General features: G+C 49.6%; 1 protein-coding gene across 1 annotated transcript in view; it reads right to left on the bottom strand.

Moving 5' to 3' along the window:
• DNAJB14 (DnaJ heat shock protein family (Hsp40) member B14) overlaps positions 1-20,288 on the bottom strand; it is a 262,057-nt gene that overhangs the window by 74,487 nt on the left and 167,282 nt on the right. Inside the window, exon 3 of the mRNA XM_078676085.1 lies at positions 16,780-16,925. Coding sequence (XP_078532211.1) covers positions 16,780-16,925 — 146 coding nt within the window. The remainder of the gene's footprint in view (positions 1-16,779; positions 16,926-20,288) is intronic.

Below are 20,288 nucleotides of genomic sequence, written 5' to 3'. Positions count from 1 at the left end.
GGAATGTTTTTCTTCCTGTTCAAAGACCACTAAAGGAAAGCATTCATTTCTCACTTACTTTTGTAAAGTGTCACCAAGGTTTGGGAGCTGGTAAGGAAGCCAGAGCTGCACAGAGGTTCTCATAAGTTTTGTTATAAATACTTGAAAGTCCCCATTCTGTTGTCGAGGTCAGTGAATAATGAGTGTAACCAGACATTGTGAGAGAATAAGGAATCAAATCAACTATTGTTCATGATCAATGGCAAGCAGCCTGAAATCTTCCTGCTACAGCTGCATTTTTCAAGGACCATTGTGTTTTATGGTCATTTTTTTGTTGATATGATTACTTTCCAACGTTTTCTATGTGACTACCAATGTATATAAGCGGAGTAGTTTGCAACCTCAAGCAGACTCTGGCAAATGCTCGTAGAGTCCACTACTGCAGCGGAAGCAGAATAAAAAGATACTGGAGATTTCCCATGACGGACTGTTATTTGATGACTTCTTCACTTAAACTTTAACTGTTGGTGGACCGTACAGGGATGAACATGGGCAACTCCAGTTGGTTCTCAGTACCGTGGTGAAGGGGCCAGTGTGGAACCCCCCCTACATATCTCAAAGTGCACATCTCAACGGGACTGGTTTCCTGAGTCAGCATCTGTGGGGGATCAGCAGTGTGACCTCTACACAAAGTGAGTGACCCATTCTTCACCCCAAAGAACTACAGAGAAGTCAGTCATTGAGTAAGGGGAGCAAACAGGATAAAGGAGACACAGAGGCATTGATAAAGGGAACAAAGGGAATTGGTTTCCATGGGGAAGCTGGTTCTTCCTCAATTCAGGACGTTGGGTCGTCCAAGGTTGACTATTTGAAGTCCCCAGGGTTTGTAAAGATTGTTGGAGTGCCCAAGGTCGATTTTAATAATGGGTCAAGCATTTAGCAAATGTGATATTTTAGACGAGAGTCAGCCTTCGCCATCTGAAGTGTCTCCGGCCCATGAAATAATGACAAAGGTCTCTATATCAATAGGTTTATTTTTGGTTTAATGGCATGAGTATACTAAGGGCAATGTTTCTTTTCAATTCCCCTTGGAGGGTACCATTGACTTGGCGAAAATAAAGCATTTAAGATACTGCATGGTCAAACAGACAGGAAAAAGAAGATTAGATGGCATAGTTTCATTTCTTGAATGATGGGAGACACATGAAACACAACAGAGGTGTGTGAAACAAGTGAAGGGGATGGTACGTAATACATTAAACAGGAGTTACAGGAATTTAGACAAGTCAGGAGTGTGCAGAAGAGTAAGGAATACAGGTGCGATGATGTTTTGGCGGAAAGTAAGGCTTTTGCGGCACAGCCTTCGGCGCTAGAACACGAGGAGGAGGCTGAATTACAGTCTGCCATTAAGAAACACCTCCAGACAGTTATTTCCTGCTGGTCGGTGGAACCCCTTGATAAGATACTGTTAAATGCTCAATATTGCTTTGAGTTTCAGCAACAGCGGGACCAACAAGAGAAGCAACAAAAGGATACTAAAACCAAGCTGATGGTTCAACAGTTGCAGTAGTGGAATACCAAGAATAGGGCTGGGGATTCTATGGCAGCACGCAGACCCAGAGAGGTGGAGGCTTCAGGGGACAGGTAGCCCCCCCCCCCCTCCCCACGCCCGTCAGACCAATGATGATGTATTTGTGGTGCTAATGATTACTGGAACAATGAATGTCCCAATAACCCCAACAATTTCAAATCTAGTATGAAGTCTCCAATGCAATGTCAAACCAATTCCTTCCCCGCATCCTATCGAGGGCCTCCATTGGGTCCAAAACACTGAAATTATTTTTATCAGTGATATCAGCACACCCCACATTAAATGATGGCCCAGGACACCTATGGTGAGGTCTATTATGAAGCATTGGGTGCCACAGAGGGAAAATAGGAGTAGCAGCACATGCACTGTCAGTTGACCAGACAGTATGTTCAAGGAGAAGAACATGGTCATAATGCTACATTTCTCCTAGATACTGGTGCATACATACTCCATAGTATCAGCTAATACTGTCCCCCAATTACCCCTTTCGGGGATTACCAACACCTCTGTGGGGATTTCAAAGTTGCCATAATAGTAAACCTGTGACGTTTACCATTGGTCCAATTATGGCCAAACTTTTTTGTGGTTTTTGACAAAGCTACCTATAACTTGTTGGGTCTTGATTTATTGAAAAACAATAATGCTAATCACAAAATATAAAATGGATGGTGTTTTCTTTGAATAAAGTGATGAGTATCCATTTATATCTCAAATGTTTGCACATCGTACTGAAGTTGAATCGGATGTTTTGGATCGTTTACCTGATATTGTGCTAAACAATGTAAAAGTTGATGTTTGGGCTTTAAAGAAATCTGATGTGGGAAGAACACTGAATGTTGAGCCTATTCATATTGTTAAGAAGATAAATGTTTTATTGCCAAGAGTTCCACAGTACCATATTTCACAGACGGTAGATATGTGATTGCAGGAAATAATATCAGCACTGGTTAAGGAGGGAGACTTGGTAGACACAAAGTGGGGTGTCTGTAATTCCGGATTTTCCAGGTGCGCAAACGAAGTAGGAAAGTCTCAAAGCACAAGTTACTACTTGTGTAACAATATATCTGTAAGAGACATTCGTTAGTGATAGATTCCTTACCTTAGAATATCCCCAGGCGTCAGACTGGATCGGAAATTTTTGCCTAGCAGTACCCTTGCGCGTCGGTGGGCGTCGTCTGCGGCTCCGCGTCCGTCGTCGGAGTCGTGGGCGCCGTGATGACGTCGTCGTACTTAGACGCCGCCTCCGCGTGTTGACGTCAGTTCTTGGACACAGCTTTTCCGCGCCAGAAGCGCTGAGCCATGTAAAAACCCAACACTGGTGCCATTGAAACTAGGGCCCTGAAGGGGAAAACCCCAACCCTAGATATTGGTTCGCAGAACGGGGAGGATGGGTGGGTCGGTAAGGAATCTATCCCTAACTAATGTCTCTTACAGATATATTGTTACACAAGTAGTAACTTGTGCATCTGAAAGAGACATGTTAGTGATAGATTCCTTACCTTAGAATAGATACCCTAGCAATACCAACCCCGGTGGTGGGTCTGCGAACCAATAATCACACCAGAAAGTCCTGGAGGACAGAACGGCCAAAGAAGCCATCCCTCCAGACTTGGCTGTCCAGGCAGTAGTGTCTTGCAAACGTGTGCAGCGAGGCCCACGTAGCTGCCTGACAGATGTCTTGTAAGGGCACTCCCCAGCCCAGGGCAGTTGTAGTCGCCGTGGCTCGGGTGGAATGAGCCCGCAATCCAACAGGAGGCTCCTTCTTAGCCAAGGAGTAACATGCCTGAATACACAAGATGATCGACCGGGAGATGGTCCTCTTGTGCACCGCTTTCTCCTTCTTAGCGCCCACGTAACCAACAAAGAGTTGGTCATCCACCTGGAACTGGCGTGTGCGATCCAAATAGAATGAGAGCGCACGTTTTGGGTCCAGACGGTGGAGCCGCTCTTCCTCTTTAGAGGGATGCGGTGACGGAAAGAAGGTTGGCATGGTGATAGACTGCCCGATGTGGAAGGCCGTGACAACCTTGGGCAGGAAAGATGGCTTAGTACGCAACACAACCTTGTCCGGATGGACAGAAAGGAAAGGAGGAGTACAAGAAAGGGCCTGGAGCTCACTCATTCTCCTGGCAGAGGTGATGGCAACCAGGAAGGCAGTCTTCAAATTAAGAAGGCGGAAAGGACAGTTGTGAAGTGGCTCAAAGGGAGCGCACATCAGAAATGTAAGAACAAGGTTCAAGTCCCACTGAGGAATCACAAACTGAACAGGAGGTAACGTGTGTGTGATGCCCTTTAGAAAACAATTTACAATAGGGGACTTGAACAAAGAAGGTTGATCAGGCAGCCTTAGAAAGGATGAAAGGGCAGAAAGGTAGCCCTTGATAGTGCCCAGAGCAGAGCCCTGCTGGGCAAGAGAAAGAAGGAAGAGAAGAACCTCAGAGAGAGGGGCAGCAAGAGGATCCACAGCCTTAGCTGTGCACCATGCCACAAAACTGTTCCACCTGCAGGCGTATACCGACTTTGTGGAGGGACGCCTGGCTGCCAGAATGACATTACAGCCTTCAGGAGGCAAGTCAAATGGCCTCAACTGTCGCCGCTCAAGCTCAAAGCATGGCGGTGGAGACTGGACAGGTTCGGGTGGAGGACCGTCCCCTGCTGCTGCGACAGAAGGTCCTCCTGAAGAGGCAGACGAACCGGGGGATCGACTGACATACTGAGTAGCTCTGGATACCAGTACCTTCGTGCCCAGTCCGGGGCCACAAGAATGACTTGTGCCCGGTCGCGCTTGATCTTCTTCAGCACTCTGGGCAGAAGTGGTATAGGCGGAAAGGCGTACAATAGACCGCAACTCCACTCGCGACGAAAAGCGTCTGAGCGAGTGCCGCCTTGGAAATTCCAACGCGCAGAACTGATGACATTGCGCGTTCTCTTCGGTGGCGAATAGATTTAACCAAGGCTCTCCCCATCGCTGAAAGAGGCCTTGCGCCACGTCCGAGTTCAGACGCCATTCGTGATCCATCATGCACCGACGGCTGAGCTCATCCGCCCTGGCGCTCAGAGAACCTGCCAGGTGTTGAGCCACCAGGGTCACGCCCTGGCGTTCCAGCCACTGCCAGAGGCGCAGAGCCTCCTGGCAAAGGGTCCACGACTCCACCCCGCCCTGTTTGTTGCAGTACCACATGGCGGTGGTGTTGTCTGTGAACACCTGCACTACACTCCCCCGGACAGAGGGGAGGAATGCTTTCAGTGGTAGACGAATCGCCCGCAACTCCAAAAGGTTGATGCGGAGCCGGGTCTCCTTCGGAGACAAGAGGCCTCTGATCTCCGCCTCTCCCATGTGGCCTCCCCCAGCCCTGGACTACGTGCTCCGGTTGGGAGAGGGATCTGCCGCTGACCCAATCGCGGTCCGTGAGCCACCACTGCAGTTGTCTCGCAGTGCCCTCCGAGATCAGGAGGCCATCAGCCCCAGAAGCCGCAGCGTCAACCTGACCGAGACCCGGGATAAAGGCTGAAAGAGTGGAATCGGAGCCTGAATTTCCCAGACCGGCTGTTCGGGAGGATAAACCCGAAACTGCGCTGAGTCCAGAACCGCTCCGATGAAGAGGAGCTTCTGAGAGGGGCACAGGTGTGACTTCAGCACATTGAGGGAGAACCCCAGCTGGTGCAGGAGGTCTGCCGTTGTCTGGAGGTGGCTGACGACTGTTTGGGGCGAGCCCGCCTTCAACAACCAGTCGTCGAGGTAGGGGAAGACTGAAACCCCTAACCTGCGCAGATGAGCTGCGACCACCGCCATCACCTTTGTGAACACCCGTGGGGCGCTGGTAAGGCCGAAGGGGAGCACGGTAAACTGAAAGTGCTCATGGCCAACCGTGAACCGCAGGTAGCGCCGGTGGGCTGGCAGGACGGGGATGTGGAAATAAGCGCCCTGCAAGTCCAACGCTACCCTCCAGTCTCCTGGGTCCAGGGCAGCCAAGACCTGAGCCAGTGTCAGCATTTTGAACTTCTCCTTCCGGAGGAAGCCGTTGACGTTCCTTAGGTCCAAGATAGGGCGTAGGCCCCCTTTGCCCTTCTTGGTTACCAGAAAGTAGTGGGAGTAGCAACCACACCCTACTTCTGGCCCAGGAACTCGCTCAATGGCCCCCTTGGCCAAGAGGGCCGTAACTTCCTCCTGCAGAAGCTGCAAATGATCCCCAGATACTCGGTGGTACTGCGGTGTCATGGCTGGAGGGGTCACCTCGAAGGGGAGGGAGTAGCCCCTTCGGACGATTTGCAGCACCCACCTGTCCGACGTGACAGTGCACCAGTGGAGGAGGTGATGGCGAACCCTGCCCCCCACTGGCGTCACATGGGCCTGAAAGCACTGACAAGGAGGGTTTTGAGGCGGTGCTGCGGGGGAAGGTGTGGACTGACCTCGCCGTTGTCCCCGACCGCCGCCACGGCGGTTTCCACGGCCGCCACCGCGTTGGGTATTACCCTGCGGAGCGTGGCTGGCAGCACTTGTGGGTACACCCCTTCCGTGGCCACGAAAGGAGTGAAAGGCAGCCGATTGCTGGCGCGGGGCCGAGAGGTCCAAGGACTTGGCCGTAGCCCTGGAGTCCTTAAAGCACTCAAGCGCATGGTCTACCTTGTCGCCAAAAAGGCATGTCCATGAGTGTATTCTGGACATCAGCCGAGAAGTTGGCGGACCTCAACCAGGCGTGGCGACGAATCGCCACCTTCGTTGCCATCGCTCTGCCCAGAGAGTCAGTGGTATCCAGTCCAGACCGGATCGAATAACGTGCCGCATCTCGGCCTTCCACAAGGGCTTGGCCGAGTTTAGCCCGTACTTCCAACGGGCATTCTGGCAGCATGTCCGCGACCGTATCCCACAGAGAGTGGGTGTAACGGCCCAAGAGGCACGCGGTGTTGGAAGACCGCAGTCCCAGACTCAGGAAGGAGAATACCTTCTTGCCGTATTGCTCGTACCTCTTGGATTCCCTGTCAGGCTGCGCTGACGGGAATGCGGTCTGGGAATTTTAAGCCTGGATCACCAGGCTCTCAGGGGTGGGGTGGGTGGACAGGAAACAAGGGTCGCCCTGGGCCGGGCGGTGGCGTCTGGCCACGTTCCTATCTACAGGCGAACCTGTAGCGGGCCTGGACCAAGTGCCCAAAAGAGCATCAGTTAAGGCCTCGTTAAACGGCAGCAGAGGCTCGGCTGAGCATGACTGCGGCTTAAGGACCTCAGTGAGGAGGTTAGTCCTCACGGCCGCGACGGGGAGCTCAAGGCCCAAGGCCTTGGCTGCCCTCATCAACACCACACTATAGGTTGCCCCCTCCTCCGAAGCCACGGTAGGAGGTGAGACAAAGCCAGTGTCAGGCAAAGTGTCTATACCACTGGCCTCCCCAAGATCACCTGCCCAGTATTCCTGAGACTGACATTCACGTGCAAGAGGGTCCTCAGACCCCTTCCAATCCTCCTCATCACCCATCTCCTGGTACTCAGGGTTAGCAAATGATGGGGCCGGTTCATGGAAAGTGAACTCTCCGAACGGCGTCTGAAGCGGCGCCCAGCGGCGCCGCTCCGGCGCCAGAACCGGGTCGAGGGAGGCATCGGGGACGGCGCCGCCCGAGGACAGCGCCGGGGTGACACCTGAGGGGTCGGCGCCAGGTAGGTCGTCAAGTCCACCGGCGACGACCCGGATCCAGAACCGGATCCAGCGGGGCCCTGCGGCGCCGGACCCAAAGGCGCCGGCGGCGTCGGAGCCGAAACACCCGACGGCGTCGGGGCCAAAGCCCCCGTCCCGCTAGGACCCCCAGACGGGTCCGCTGGGCCCGAAAGCGTCGCGGAGCCCGTCGGACGAGAGAGGCACCTCATGGCCATGAGGAACCGCTCGATCTCCTCCGGCGCGGCGTTAGGCCCAGGGACCGGAGGGTGTGGGGCCGGACGCGGCGCCTGCGACGGGGCCGCGTGGGTGGTGTCACCTGAACCCCTGTCCGTGTCGGGGGGAGACAGAAGAGCGATGACGTCTCTTCGACTTCTTGTGCTTACCTGATGACTTCGACCCAGAGGAGTGATGTCGACTCCCGGAGCTATGATGGCTCCACTCCTGCGACCGGTCCCTCGACCTCCGTCCGTACCGGGACCTCTCACGGCGCGGGACCAACTGCCGGAGTTCGAGCCGTTTACGGGACCGGTCCCGCCTAGCCTTCGAAGTCGGGGCCCGACAGTCGGAACAGGTCTTGTCGTCGTGATCGACGCCGAGGCAGTGGAGACACAGGCGGTGAGGGTCGGTGACCGGCATCAGCCGGTCGCAATCCTCGCAGGGCTTAAAACCTGGCATCCCTACCGGCACAGTTCGGAGACTTCGAAAAAGGATGATCAAAAGATCAAAAAAGTTTAGTCAAAAAGTGACTAAGGTACCACTTTTTCCGTATCTGCGCTGCTGGCGCGGAAAAAAGATGAACTGACGTCAGCACGCGGAGGCTGCGTCTAAGTACTCCGACGCCGTCATCACGGCGCCCACGACGCAGACGACGGATGCGGAGCCGCAGACGACGCCTACCGACGCGCAAGGGTACTGCTACACAAAAATTTCCGGATCCAGTCTGACGCCTGGGGATATTCTAAGGTAAGGAATCTCTCACTAACGTGTCTCTTTCAGATACCTGGTGAACAGCGTCTCGTGCAAGATCTTTGTAAGATTAACATGATAGTACAGCCGATATTTCCTGGGATGCCAAACCCCACACACTCTTGCTACCATACCCCCTTCTGACACTTATTTCTTCAGTCATAGATGTAAAAATGCATTTTTTGTCCCTTTCCCCACACTTAGTCAATATTTATTTTTCTTTCCTTAAAGGGACGCAGTTTTTCTTGGACATATACCCCACAAGGGTATCCATAATCTCCTTCCACATAGTCACAAATACTAAAGGTAGACTTTGAACAATATGTTTTGGAACCCAGAGTCGAATTGACCCAATATGTACCTGATCTTCTTATAGCAGCTGATATGGAAGAACAGCGTATGCGAGTCACTATACATTTGCTTAACTTCTTAGCATCCCATGGTCACAAAGCATCCCCAAAGAAATTACAGTTTGTAGAAAATAGGTGTCCTGAATTCTAAAGGGTGGAGAACATCACCTAAACATATTCTTGCAATCATGCATCACCTTGCTCCCATGAGACAACATGAAGTACGTTCATTTCTAGGAATGACAGTTTATTGCAGGCTGTGGATACCAAATATTTCCATAATTTCTAAACCTTTACAAGACCTGACACACAAGGATGTTATTGACCTGTCCCCAGATGCAGATACATCATGAAAGTATTCACACTATTAAAAAAGGCTCTCTAGGAGTCTCCAGAATTGGGGATTCCAGATTAGGCTGAAGAGTTCCAACTCTTTACACATGAGCGAAAAGGATGCGCCCTTGCAATACTCACACAGGAAAGTGGGGGTTGTTAGACCTGGCATCTTTTGGTGTGTTTCCCCAGTCTTTTTTCTTTCTGGCCTCCCAGTTTTGACCCGTTTTTTTGCTGGTTTAGTGTCTCTGCGCACTTTAGTCCTGCTGTTCAGTGTTAAAGTGCAAGTGTTCCTATTGTAAATTGGATTAGGGATTTGTGTTTCCATGACTGGCATATCTGATTTATTGGTAAGTCCCCAATAGTACACTGAGAGTGCCAGGGCCTGTAAACCAAAAATCTAAATGCTGTTAGTGGGCTTGCACCACTGATGTGCCACCCAAATGAGCAGCCTTTCAAAGGGTTCTCAACCTGCCACTGCAGTGTCTGTGAACAGTTTTTACTGTCAGAGACAACAGCGTTGGGGATGCGCCGAGGTCTGTATACTCACCGCCTTGCCCCCAGCTGGAAACTTGTGGGGATGCAGAATATTTGGGGATACCGGCCTATGCTCTTGTTGCCCTGATGCATAACGCAATGGTGTCCGGGTGATTTTAGCTGCTGGGCTCACTGGTGCTAGCACGCTTGGGTGCCACCGATACTTACCTTCCATTGGCTCCCTCTATACCGGCGGAGCAGTTATAGCGTTCCTTTTTGGCGTTCAACATGTGGCGGAGGGATCCCAAACAAAGGCAACTTACCTTCATGACTGCAATAACCCCTGGACGAGAGAGCAGTGAGGACCCCCATTGTGAAGAACCTTCGGGACCCACGGACTCTCGAGAAAAACTAGCCCTCTGCGGAATGCGTGGTGGCAATCACAGAAGAGCCGCACGCTAGCTTTAAGGCCATAGAAGAGTGCTTTGATACCTTTGCGACTCGACTGGATGGCATGCATGGCCATATAGAGCAACAGGAGGCCCGCATTGATGCTGTAGAGCACTGTGTCTCGGAGGTGGAGGATGCTCAATCAGCGGTGGACAATCGCCTGGAACACACAGAACGCCTGCTCAGGTTCATATCGGCTAAGGGGGAAGATTTAGAAACCGGATTATGCCGAAATAACATATGGATAGCCGGGGTTGCAGAGTCTACCAACACCGGGGCCATGGAATCATATGTGGAGCGGCTCTTGGAGGATATTTTTGGAAGAGATGCTTTCTTGCCAACCTTCGCGATTGAGCCTGCTCACCGAACACTTGCGCCTCGAGCTGCCCCTGGTGCCCCACCACGACTGATCGTAGCCCGGCTCTTGAATTACCGTGATCGGGATGCTGCCCTGCGCAAGGCCAGAGATACTGAGGGGCTGCAGTATCAGGGTATGTCACTCTCTTTCTTCCTGGACTTCACCCCATTGTTCAGGAGGCATGGTGCAAGTTCCAAGATATAAAACAGGCCCGAGAGGCGCAAATATCAAGTACGGTATGTTGTACCTGGCGCGTCTCTGCTTTCAACTCAACGGCAAGACCCATGTTTTTGACACACCTGCAGATGCTGCAGAGTTTTGGAAACGTAACAAACCAGGCTCCAGCTCATCCTCCGGGAAATTAACTGCTCCAGCCTACCCTACCTTTGCTGGGTGCTTTCAAGGCTGGGTCTTCTACAGACTGACCCCATTGGGGCCGTACTCCGTAACCCTTCCCGATGCCTCTCCTGGAATTACCTCTGGCAGTGGAACAAGTTTATTTTTTTCTTTCCTATATGCTACAAATGTTTTTTTCTGGGTATGCTACTATTGTTTACTCTAGCGGCCCGTTCTGGGCGTTGCCTCCCCCTAGGAGATCTCCTGCTGTTCTTACTTGGGATAATAATGGGATTCACCAGATACAGGTTGGGTGGTTATCCGATGTGGGTCATGGTTTGGGAGTTCTTTCATGTTGGATTGATAATGTTTGGTTTATGTAGGACACCAATGGCTGGATTCGCAAAGTTGCGTATGCTGACGCACTTCAATATGCTTTATTATGGCTACCATGAAATGAGAGGCTGAGAAACTAGGTGCGTTAGAACTGAAGTTTATGTCATGGAATGTGAGAGGCTTATCTAATCCGCGTAAGAGTAGACAAGTGTTGGCAGACCTTGTTAATCACAAAATACACATTGCTTTCCTACAGGAGACCCTTTATGTCCAAATCCCGTTTTGCCTCTGCCTGGGGGACTAATTGGTTCTTCGCCAACTATAGCACCTATTCATGTGGGGGGTGTATTTTGGTTCACAAGGCAATACCGTTTCAGATGCACGCAGTAACCAGGGACCATGAGGGGCGATATTGGTTAGTGGAGGGCAGCCTTGGTGCGAAGCGGATACTATTGGTCAATATTTATGCCCCCAATAAAGACGCACGTAGTTTTTTCTCTGGCATATCCAAACATATTTCTAGTTCTTCGCCGACTCCATAGTGTTGGAGGGCGGGGGGAATTTCAACCTCACGCAGCAGCCTATATTGGAGACTACGGGAACCGGTCAGTTCACTAAACCGCACTCCGCCAGGGAACTGCAGACCCTGTTACAAACCTACTAGCTTGCGGTAGCCGGGTGCCGTCAACATCCTACGAACAGCGGGGACTCCTTTTACTCTGCCCCACACGGCACCTAGTCTCGAATAGACCACTGGAACCTGCCTCCTGAACTCCTGGTTCACACTCTATAGACTGACTATTTGCCCCTGACTTTGTCAGACCACTCACCGGTGCTTCTCTCACGGACAATCCCCAGCATAGCGCGACCGTGCATGCCCTGGCGCTTTCTCTCTGATGCGCTTATAAAGTGAAGTTGCGGATGCTATTGCTGAATATTTTCACCTTAATGCTGGCTCAGTCCCTCGCTGTGCCATGCTATGGGAAGTCTTTAAAGTTTACATTTGGGGCGTTTGCCTGGCTCAGCAGGCAGAGATACTGCACACCATTCGGCGAAATCTTGACGCAGTAGAAGAAGTGCTGAGGGACTTCGATGTGGGTGCCCTGGAGGGGGACCCCTCCTCTTCACTACACCGACAAGTGAAATTCCTTGAGTAATTCCAAGAGCTTGCAGCTCGCAAGCCTGCTTATTTAGGGAAATATACGGTGGCCAGAGTGTAGGGGAGGGGGACTGCTTAGCCGACACCAGACTTCATACATCACCCAGTTGCGGCTGGAGGATGGCATGTATGTCACTCAAAATGCAGACTTCTCGTCGACCTTCCTCTCATACTACAGTCTCTTATATACCACATGTGCCCCGCCTGAGGGGACTACTCTCTCTGAATATCTAGCGGAGATTGCGATTGTCTGGATTGAAGAAGGCCAGCGTACATTCTTAGCCTCCCATGTCGGAGTTCACGAGGTGTCGCAAGCTATCGACTACCTTGATGGATCCCATGTCCCTGGCACGGATGGTCTTAGGGTTGTATTTTAGAAGACTTATAAAGATCTGCTTATCCTTCACCTCCTTGAGGTCTACGCGGAGGCACTTGAATCAGGGGTGCTGCCTTTCAGTATGCGAGAGCCTATTATCTCCCTACTCCTCAAGCCGAGCAAGCCACCTGACAGATGCACCTCCTACAGGCCCCTGTCTCTCCTCAATCAGGACTATATAATCCTGGCTAAGGTCTTTGTGACATATATCTCTCTCCTCATTGATCAAAGTATTTCTCCTTTCCAAACTGGTTTCGTTCTGAATCGGTCGACATCTGTTAATTTGCGCACAATATTTGCTGTGCTTAATCAACTGAACTCCGGGCTTCCAGCTGCTGCAATTCTATTGGATGCTGAAAAAGCCTTTGACTTCTTGGAGTGGTCCTTTTTGCATGCTGTACTCAACAAACTGGGCTTTCCCCGTGGATCCTGTAGCCTTGTTCACCTCCTTTATTCAGACCCAGTAGCCTTGTTCACCTCCTTTATTCCGACCCAGTAGCCCAACTCCGGGTGAATGATGAGCTCAAAGGCCAATACCCTCTGTCGAGGGGCATTAGACAGGTCTGCCCCCGCTTGCCTTTATTGTTTATAATCGCCAAGGACCCACTGGTGCAACATCTCCAGGAACATCATCATCGTGGCCTCCAAAATCATCGGGGTCCTCTTCTGGCCTCACTCTTAAGCGGATGATGTCCCGTTTTTCGTAGGTGAGCTCGTTATCAACCTGCCTGTGCTCCTCCGGGAGGTTGTGCGTTTTGGAGTCTTCTCTGGCCTGGTTATTAACTGGCCCAAATCTGAACTATTCCCCCTCACGGATGTCCCCTCCCTCCATTGGACTTCCCTCTGCGCTGGTGCAATGATCTCCCCAGTATCTTTGCATCATATTGCATCGCACGGCGTCAGAAGTCATCTTCCCTAATTATGGTCCTGCAATAGAGCATCTGTCTTCGCAGGTGGAGAGGTGGATTGCATTTCCATCATCAGTGGCTGGCAGGATCGCCATTATTCAAATGGTGGTACTGTTCAGTTGGTCGTATTTTTTTAATATTCCTATTTCACTCACGTCTAAATTTTTCGAGATACTCTGTAGTTTGTTGATCAGATAGGTGTGGGCGGGCAAGCAGGAAGGCCCGCATTAGTTGGCAAACGCTCACTATGCCCTTCACGCGTGGGGGGTTTAGGGTACCAGACTTCTTCTTAGATTATCTAGTGTTGCAGCTCCATTATATGTACTTTTTGTATCACCCGGACAGGTCGCCTACAATACCTGAAACCTGAATACTTGCAGGTTCGCCCCTGCCCACTTGCTGCGGTCTTTCCTCAGGGACTCACCTGGTCTCCTACTGAAATACAAACACCGCACACTGCGTGGTGGGCCTGGGAAAGATTCCGTTGGTACTTGCAAGCTGACTGCCTCTATCCTCCACATATACAGCTGTTAAACAACCCATGGCTATCCCCGACCACTGAGGCCCTTACAAGACAAAACGCTTCATGGTCTTAATACTATTGGGTACCTGTTCTGCATGACCCAATTGCGCTCAGTTTCAGACCTTGCTGCGGGCCACAATGTTACCATGATGGATAGATTCCTCCTGCATATAACGCGGGCCACTATGGAGGCTGCTGTGCATGCCTCATGCCTCCACTACAGAACCATAAGAATTTCCTCTGCTCTCCACAATTATTTTGTCACCAGACAGTGTACATCTTGTTTCCCATTTATACCACTCAGCGTTCCAGTTTATATCACTTCGTACGGCAGTGGGTGGGGTAGCTCATGTAGCATGGGAGAGACCTGGGCCACCCCCCTACCAGACAAAACATGGGCATACTGCTGCGAACACACTGAGCACATATCTTGTACAGATACAACCGCCTCCATTTTAAGTATTTGCACAGGTCTTACATTACCCCAAAGTTCCTCGCTCGGATGGACCCCCCAACCCCCCCCCCCCCCCCCCCCCCCCCCCAAGCTCCATGCCTGCCCCTGATACACATTTGGTGATGCGGACTTTATACACTTAGCGCGGAACTGTCTGCCTCTCCTAGTCTTTTGGGAGGCAATCTCTCAACACCTCGCATCAACGAACAAAGCTGATCTGACACCTTCCCCATTGCTTGTGTGGTTGAGTTATACCGAACCATTAAGGGATGCGTCCCGCCATTTTGCGTCTATTGCTCTGTTATGAGCTAAAGAAATATTACTGTACACTGGGGCGGTTCCACTACTCCCACGATTAAAGCCTGGCTTAGGGATCTAATGTACTGCAACATTACTAGTGATGTATATGCCACACTCCTGCCTCCAGCTTCCAGACTCTCCTGCTGCAGTGGAAGCAGAATAAAATGATTCTGGAAATTCCCCATGACTGACTCCTTCATTATTAGAAGTCTTTCATTTCAGCTTCAACACTGTTACTTGGTAATCTTGCCATATATTGCCTCAATAACTGCAGTTAAGCACACAAACGGAGATTCATTTTCTTCAGACATGGGACACCACTGGGCCCATCTATTTGGAAAGGGCGTTCTTAGGAAGAAGAATAGAAAAATGTTCCAATTCAAAAGTTGTGAGCTCCAAGTACAGTAGAAAATACACCATGTTCCTACAATTTCTATTGGTGTCCAGAGTATGAGTCTCTACAATTTATTATTCAGAGTTTGATATGGCAAAAAACATACATCAGATTTCAATATGGTGTCTCATTTTCACTCCACAAATGCAAGTGACAGGAGTTTCGGCGTTGGACTACTATACAAAGTCTAATCAGGATATTAAGTTCTCAAATATGGATCTCAGATGTCACGAAGGTTTGCCATTAAACATTTTTGGTCATCAAGGCATGGTTCTACTAACAAGGATATCAACATGCCATATGGAATACATCCACTCTTAAGGCTGTTTCGTAAAACACGAATGCCACAATGTCAGTTTTGTTGACCACCAGGAACTATAAATTAAAATGAATTAATAGAACACTGCAGCTACAGATGTATCAAGCAATGGTGGGAGGGCGGATGGTCTGATCCCAAGATGGCAGTCTCGCAATATTGCAAATCTGTGTGACTTCAGGAGAGCTATTTTGGGGTTTGGCTGTCCCAACCTATAAAGGGACAACTCAACTGAACAGCCATCAATGGTCAGAACTTTCACTCGAACCATGACAAAACCATTAAAAATAAGGCGACTTAAAAATGCCTTTGGTCCAGCCATCTGTGTTGTCTTTCAAAACAGAAAACATAAGCCTTCTGCCGGCACCCTGCAAATCAGCCCAATTGAAGATGTTCCATTTGAAAAGGAGTTATCTGTTGTTCCTAATGCTAATAATACATTGAGCAGTGGGACATCACTGCACATTAGACCCCACCTGTGCAAGAATTTAAATGCATCTGTGCACTGTCCAGGGTAGTACGGTGAACCAAGCAAGCTAGCAGATCGAAGACAACTTGTCTTGTGAAGAAGTTAGATGCAAATGGTATCTTTAACACTGCTCTACGGTGTAAGAAAACAGCGGAATACAGTAATTGTTTATTGCCTCGTACTGAAGGATGTAATCACAGCTGTGTGCTCCTTGATGTTCGGTATTAGATCAGGGTCAAGCAGGGATGAGGCGTTTTTCAATACGGACGCTGCAAGGTTAGCACGGAAAAAGATCTGTGACAAGAGGCAGATGAGGCGCAACAATGATGCTACTACATACAGAGCTTTTCCGGGTATTGCTCTTGAAAACATCAACTGGAGCAAAGACAAAAAAGTTGCTCCATTTCCAGAGAAGGAAAACTAGGCAAATCCTTAACAAAAAAAACTCAAAAATTAAGTTGGTGGCCCAAAAACACTCCTTAGACACATTAAACATGATATTGCCGGTTAAGATCTCTCAAAGGTGTTCACAAACATGTTAAGCCCTCCTTGTGGTCGTCAATTGCATGTATTTGACAATCTTGGGTAACTGATGAGGCTTAAGGGATGACAAACACTAAACTATTAGCATAAGAGCTTACTAACACTGAACAATTTAAATACCATGGTCAGTAAAATAAACTGAAAACACATCCACTGAACATGGTGAGAAAAAAAAGAGAGGTCTTTGGTTAGGTTTGCAATTGATGCTCCCTTTGATAATGCTTCTTTTCTCCCTCAAAAATGTAACTTTTGAATCCACAATATTCCATCAAAACGCAAAATCAATGCCATTTCATTTTTTGTGCGTACTGTCATCTTTTCAGGGCACGTCTTTTGGACAGCAAACAAGGCCGTGGAATGGTAATTTCAGCTGGTCAACACTCTATGCAGGCCAACAGATCACCCAGAGACAGAGGTGGAACACTATACTGTTGATTGCAATGTATGTTTAAAAACATGCCAATTTGTACCCCGCACACTCACAGCTTCACAAGCTCATATATGTCTTCCACTTACTTTTAAATGCTTCGGTTGCTCCTGGTGCTTGGTTTTTATCTGGATGAAACTTCAAGGCTAGCTTTCGATATGCCTTCTTCAAGTCTTCCTCCCCAACATCAGCGCTCACCCCAAGTACTTCATAATAGGTTTTGCACTTTTTTATTCTATAAAGCAGAATCGAAGAACAAGGTCACACTTTAGAGTGAGCTCTCACTGAAAACACAACGTTACTGATTATAACACCTTAACAAATTCCAGAATTAACCCACCCATAGTGGCTGAATACATTATATTATGCTTGCATCATGGAGAAGTGCAGCCGAATCCTAAAGGTACGGTTTTAAATACATTTATGGCGGACAAGTACACATGACAGTCAATTTATTCTCAACCAAAATATTGGTTAAAACAACAATGTTCAATAGACAATTGGTCCTACATAAGAAAAATTTAAGAGTCGCTAAACCCAAACAGCCTCTACAGCCTAAAAATATACAGCTGCAGGCAAATCTCATTTAGAATTTGATCCGGCACCTTACAAATTCATATGATAAAACCTTTTTTTCCCTACTTTATTACTAAAGGGAAAAGAATGGGCAACTCCAGGCTTAATTGAGTCCAGATTTGATTACTTTCGCCCTAGGATAAAATAAAACCCCATCAACACGTCTTCAGTCAAACCAAAATCAAGGAACAAGAAGGGATGCCTCAGCATCACGTTTTCTGAATGGAAAATAGTTTCTATTTCAATTACACTGGCTGCCATTTAAGGAGAGGGTACATTTTGAAGTTATTTGAACAGATCAGAAATGCTTGGTTAGATCAGCACCTGCCTTTCTTTCATCACAAAAATCAACAGGTACCCCTTCCCTTGACTACAATCTAATTCTAAGCTTCGCTTAAAGAGCCCTACCTTTTGAAAAGCCTCATTAAAGGGTAAAGCCTTAACTGGCTTGGCTCTGAACATCTGGAAATCCCTACCCTTAGTAATAAGAACATCACCTCACACTCTCGCTTGAGGAAGAGGATGAAGACATTGCTCTTCGATGATTTGAGTTCCTCATCATTTGTAGTATCAAGGGGCCAGACGTTGATAGATTTGCATGGCAATACAAGGTTTTGAGTCCATACCTTTGAACACTGCTTTCCAGCTTGACAGGTTTCATTTTCAGGATTATCCAAGCCAATACCTCCATTAGGGGCAGAGGGCGGGGGAAGGGTTCTTAAGTAGAATCAGACTTTACTGGTTGGTTTGAAAATCTGAACGATGATATTTTATTTTTGTATTTTATTTGCATTCAGCAATGGTATAAATACGTCATTCAGAATGATTGCAATTTAAAAAAAAATATTTACAGTTCACCGAGATCACAGTCCTGAATGAAAGAGAGCAGGACTGGTCATGCCAATGCCTACACCAATGACAAATATTAAGTAACATATGGGGGGGGGGGGGGGGGGGTAGAGGGGGAGGGTTTTGTCGGAGCTTGCCTGGCTAAAAGATGGCCGCTGCTTGAGCGAGCTCCGTAAGCCATCTACAGAATCCTTAAGGAATCCTTACGCATCCGTGGGATAATTACACAAGCCCTGCTGCCATTTCAAGCTCTTGGAGGGCGCTTTCTGGCGGTGTGTCTGTCGCTTTTGGCAGGGCTGCTGGCAGGCAGTACCGGGGCACTTTGTGAGCAGCCTAGCTGGGGGCTGCTCTGGCGTCGAAGTGCTCCCCACGGTGAGTATAGGCACTGAAGCCTGTGCCCGACGATCTCCGGAGTAATTGGGGTGCGCCTGGCCTTGTCGACATGTGCAGAGGAGAATTGCGCCTAGCTGCCCAACGCGACACTGCTGCCCAGCGACTGCAGAATGCTGGCCGTGCGCCTCTGGATGGATCACTGAGGAGAGCTGCATATGTTGGCCCAGCGGGCTCACCTACTACTTATGGTGAGACGACGGCGAAGCATCTTGGAGTCCGGGCCTCTAGTTCTGATGCGGGCCGTGGTTTGAGGTTCTGCATTAAGGCTGGATGTCAGTGAGGGCCGATACTATTGACTGGTGAGGATTGTGGAGGCAACCACGGAGCACATTATTGAGCGGGGCGGCGCGCTGAGGCCACGGATCTGAGAGATTCACACAGGGAGCTTCTACTCCCTTCCAGACCCATAATAAATTACAGCACTCACCTGGGGGCTCGTGAGACGGGCCTCCTTCGGCCTCTTGCTCCACTGCTGATTGCTGCCTGTGGACCCTCTGTAGACTACCACATTGATCTTGGGCACGCACTATCAAGCGTGGAGTGCTGGCCGATGGGGGAAGGGGCTTTCATCGCACAGCGGGGGAGCCTGTAGTCCTTGCTGAGTAGTCTAGACCATACGAGAATATGAGCAAGGTGGACAAATCCCAATCTAAGCTGCAGTTTGAGCAGCAGAAATCAAGGCTAAGTGAGGGAGGTGCTGACATGGCCCCTGCCGGGCAGAAGGACACTGCTGAGGATTATGAAGGAGACATTCGCTAAATACTGATGGCCATGCGGAAGAGCTTGTCCAACATTGATGGGAAGATGGTCTCCCTGGCCTAGTGGATGGACAGCATGTCTGAGCGTATTGACAAGCACCCTGAGAGCCTGGACATGGCGGAGATGCGGCTGTCTGAAGTAGAGGATGACCAAACGGAGACGGACAATGCTCAGAAGCAGATGGGGAAACTTCTCAAAGTCATGCAGGACAAGGAGTAGGATTTGGAGGCCAGATCGTGGCGCTGCAACATACGTATCACGGACCTCCCGGAATCCACTGCCATGGGCAATATGGAAAGAGTTTGTTGAGCAGTCTTTTGGGTCGGAACACAGTGTCTGGTATGTTTGTCGTGGAGTGCGCACATCGCTCCCTGGGCCCCAGAACCCCTCCTGGTGCTCCTCCAAGCCCAGTGATCACTAAGTTGTTAAACTATAGAGAAGGGATGCTGCCCTGAGGCACACAAGGGAGCTACGTAATTTAAAGTTTGAGGGTTCTTCGCTCTTTCCAGATTTTACCGTGAAGGTGCAGGAGGTGAGAAGGCAGTTTGCACCCTTGATGCGTCGGCTAAGGGAGCATAGCCTGGAGTATGCAATGCTATACCCGGACAGACTTAGGGTCATGATGAACAGCAAATCAAGAATATACACTGACCCCAAGTCCCTACAGAAGGCCCTCAAAGAATACAGCAAATCTGACGTGCAGAAACAGGCAACGGAGGAGCAGGCCGAGGCTTCTGGCGGAGACTTGGAGGAGCAAGACAGATATGCTCGTAAACTGGACTTCTCTCGCTTGACCCTATAGGTATGCTGTAAATGGTTCGCTGGCCGTGGTGCTCCTAAGGTGGGCTGGAGTCGCTGGGTGCCTGAGTCCAGCTGGGATACACTTGCAATGATTGTTCCTGTTGCGGTCAGCGGCGTTGAGACAAACTGACATTCTCTTCATCATTAGTCTCTGTGGGCTTGCTTCGACCTTGGAGGGAGGCCCTTCTGATGGTGAATAATTGACTAACGTATCTCTCTT

The sequence above is a fragment of the Lissotriton helveticus genome, chromosome 2_1 (genome assembly GCF_964261635.1).
Source record: "Lissotriton helveticus chromosome 2_1, aLisHel1.1, whole genome shotgun sequence".
In the NCBI taxonomy this organism is placed as follows: Eukaryota; Metazoa; Chordata; class Amphibia; order Caudata; family Salamandridae; genus Lissotriton; species Lissotriton helveticus.
Note: the sequence above shows the minus strand (reverse complement) of the source record. Positions and strands in the feature narration are given on the sequence as shown.